This window comes from Rhinopithecus bieti, unplaced genomic scaffold (genome assembly GCF_001698545.2).
Source record: "Rhinopithecus bieti isolate Rb0 unplaced genomic scaffold, ASM169854v2 scaffold_4913, whole genome shotgun sequence".
Lineage (NCBI taxonomy): Eukaryota > Metazoa > Chordata > Mammalia > Primates > Cercopithecidae > Rhinopithecus > Rhinopithecus bieti.
The window spans coordinates 8,869-11,721 of NW_016844078.1; the positions used below are offsets into that span (position 1 = coordinate 8,869).

Consider the following 2,853-nt stretch of genomic DNA (forward strand, 5'->3'; position numbering starts at 1 on the left):
AAAGCCTCAGAACCAGCTTCAGGAGAAAGAAAGAGGAAATTGCCTTTTCTCTGGCTTTTTCCTTTTATCTGAGCTACCAGTCTGTTAGATGATACCCACACACATTGAGGGATGAGGCTCCCACTCAACTCACCAACTCACATGTCTCTCTCCTCTAGAAACACCTTCACAGACTCACCCAGAAACAATGCTTCACCTGTTCTATAGGTATTGGTTAATCCAGTCAGACTGATACCTAAAATTCACCATCACACCATGGAAATATAATTACACCTCTCTCCGTCTAACAAAAAGCTCCTATATGTTAGTTCAGAGCTTTCGCAGCCGTAGGGGAAGTTAATTTAATCTGCAAGATTATGTTACACACAGGAACTAGGAGCAGAAGGGACTGTGAGTCATCTAGTCAGTAATATCTACTATAAAACCAGGAGACTCTCTCTGTGAGAGATTTTTATTTTTGTTACAGAAGAAATAGTTTGCTGTGCTTTATGAACCCCGTCAAAAAGAGAAACTATAGCTATCACATATCTCCACATGTTCAGAATCTTTTCATCAACTCAGACCCCAAAATGATGTTGCTCTTTCTTCCTCAGAAACATGAATTCTAGAATCTTGCAAGTCTTCCAGAGGGAACTCACCTGCCCCATCTGCATGAACTACTTCATAGACCCGGTCACCATAGACTGTGGGCACAGCTTTTGCAGGCCCTGTTTCTACCTCAAATGGCAAGACTTCCCAATTCTTACTCAGTGCTTTGAATGCATAAAGACAACACAGCAGAGAAACCTCAAAACTAACATTCGTTTGAAGAAGATGGCTTCCCTTGCCAGAAAAGCCAGTCTCGGGCTATTCCTGAGCTCTGAGGAGCAAATGTGTGGCACTCACAGGGAGACAAAGAAGATGTTCTGTGACGTGGACAAGAGCCTGCTCTGTTTGCTGTGCTCCAGCTCTCAGGAGCACCGGGATCACAGACACTGTCCCATTGAGTGGGCTGCTGAGGAACACCGGGTAAGTGATGCCTCTGAACATCTATTTCTATAAAGGACACATGAAATTCCTGTGGGTCTATTTTCTTGGAGATTGGATCAAGCCAACTCTGAGTCCCTTTAAGCAACTCTCTTTGGGGCTTTCTTAGCTTGAAACCTCTGAGATTTGACAAACAAGAAGGGAAACAGAAGAAACGTCATTTACTAGGGACTTATTTGTCTCTCATTCTGGGCCCCTTGCCTACAAAACGGTCTGCATGTTACTTCATTGTCTTCACTGGTGCTTCAATTCATGGTTCTTTTGCAGGAGAAGCTTTTAAAGAAAATGCAGTTTTTGTGGGAAAAAGCTTGTGAAAATCACAGAAACCTGAATGTGGAAACCACCAGAACCAGACACTGGAAGGTTAGTCCTGTATTTCTCTACCTCCTCCAGGAACTTGTGTTGGGCAAATGAGTGACCCTTAAAATAGGAACTTGATCTCAAACCGTAATGTTACTGGGAGTCAACAACAACAAAAAGACAACATTGAGAAAAAATGTCCTCATTTCTTATGTAGAATAGTATGACTGTTACATAGCATTTCCAACAAAATCATTGATGTCACCCAAAGCATGCTGGTTTGTTTTCATACAAAACTGTAGCTATACACCAACAGATACAAGAAACTGGGCCATCTCACAGCATTCTATATGTGCTGGTTGGATAAATGCTGGGCACAAGATTTATTTGGCAGTCATGGAAAGCTCGAGTGAACCTTCTGAGCCTGGGTCAGCATTGATCTGAATGCTGGTGGACAAGTAGTATTTGGAATTGTATGGAAAATTTGAGGCAGAAGAAGTGACAGGGGAAATCTAGAGAAACCATGAAATTAAGAATCTCAACTAATTAGTATTGAATAATACATAACATGATGAGAAAAGTGGTGAGAATTATGGATTTGTGTCTTGAGGGAGACATACAAACATGCCAGAAATATGAGAACTAGTATCTAAATATAAGGAGAACTCTGAGGACCCCAGAAAAACATTAAAAATGATTTTCTTTTTGTGAATGTATACTCTGAGGGTATGATAGCTAATATTAGTGTGTTGCAAAGTATTTCATAAGAACCTAGTCTATGCTGAACATTAAATTAGAAAATTTGCTAGTATAAAAAAAGAAAGCACCTTTGTCCTCACAAATCATACAATCCAAATGAGAGAGTCAAATGGTCAACATGCAAATATGTGCAATACATGATGTGTTCGAGTGCGGTAGTTCTTTTTTGGAGAATAATCAAGCAGGGAAATAGAAAAGGACAATAGAGACCAGAAACTGGAGATGAGTGTCTGAGTTTTAAATAGGGTGATCAGAAAAAAGCCTCACTGAAAAATTCAAATTGAATAAAATTTTGAAGAGGAGAGGGAATACGATGTGTGTATGGATATATATGTGGACCATGAGTGTGTTTGTGTGTGTGTGTGTGTGTAAAATTCTAGTTGGAGAGAATAGCATATGCAGTAACGTTGAGTTTGTGTATATTTGGAGGCCTGAGGAACCACAAAGAAGTCTATGTTTCAGATTGCGATGAGTTAGAAAAAGAATGGAAGGGAATGAATTCAGAGAGACAAAGATGGCCAAATCATAAATGCAGCCTTATTAGGATAGGTTTTGCTGGGTGAAATGCATTTAGCTGGACATGCTAGTCTAAGGTCATTTCACATATAATAAGTTTAAGCAACTTGCTGCGTATCTCAGAAATAGAAATAATTATTTTCTTTTGTAACTACAGCTCTATACTCCAACTCACAAGCATGAACTGTTCTTACTTTTCCATAAATATGGGATGGAATAGAGAAATCCAAGTGGTGTTTTTTTTTTTTTTTT

General features: G+C 39.5%; 1 protein-coding gene across 1 annotated transcript in view; it reads left to right on the plus strand.

The window, feature by feature from the left end:
- Nucleotides 1–597: 597 nt before the first annotated feature.
- Nucleotides 598–2,853, plus strand: part of LOC108525110 (tripartite motif-containing protein 49D-like) — a 3,845-nt gene continuing 1,589 nt past the window's right edge. Inside the window, exons 1-2 of the mRNA XM_017866186.1 lie at nt 598–1,008; nt 1,294–1,389. Coding sequence (XP_017721675.1) covers nt 598–1,008; nt 1,294–1,389 — 507 coding nt within the window. The remainder of the gene's footprint in view (nt 1,009–1,293; nt 1,390–2,853) is intronic.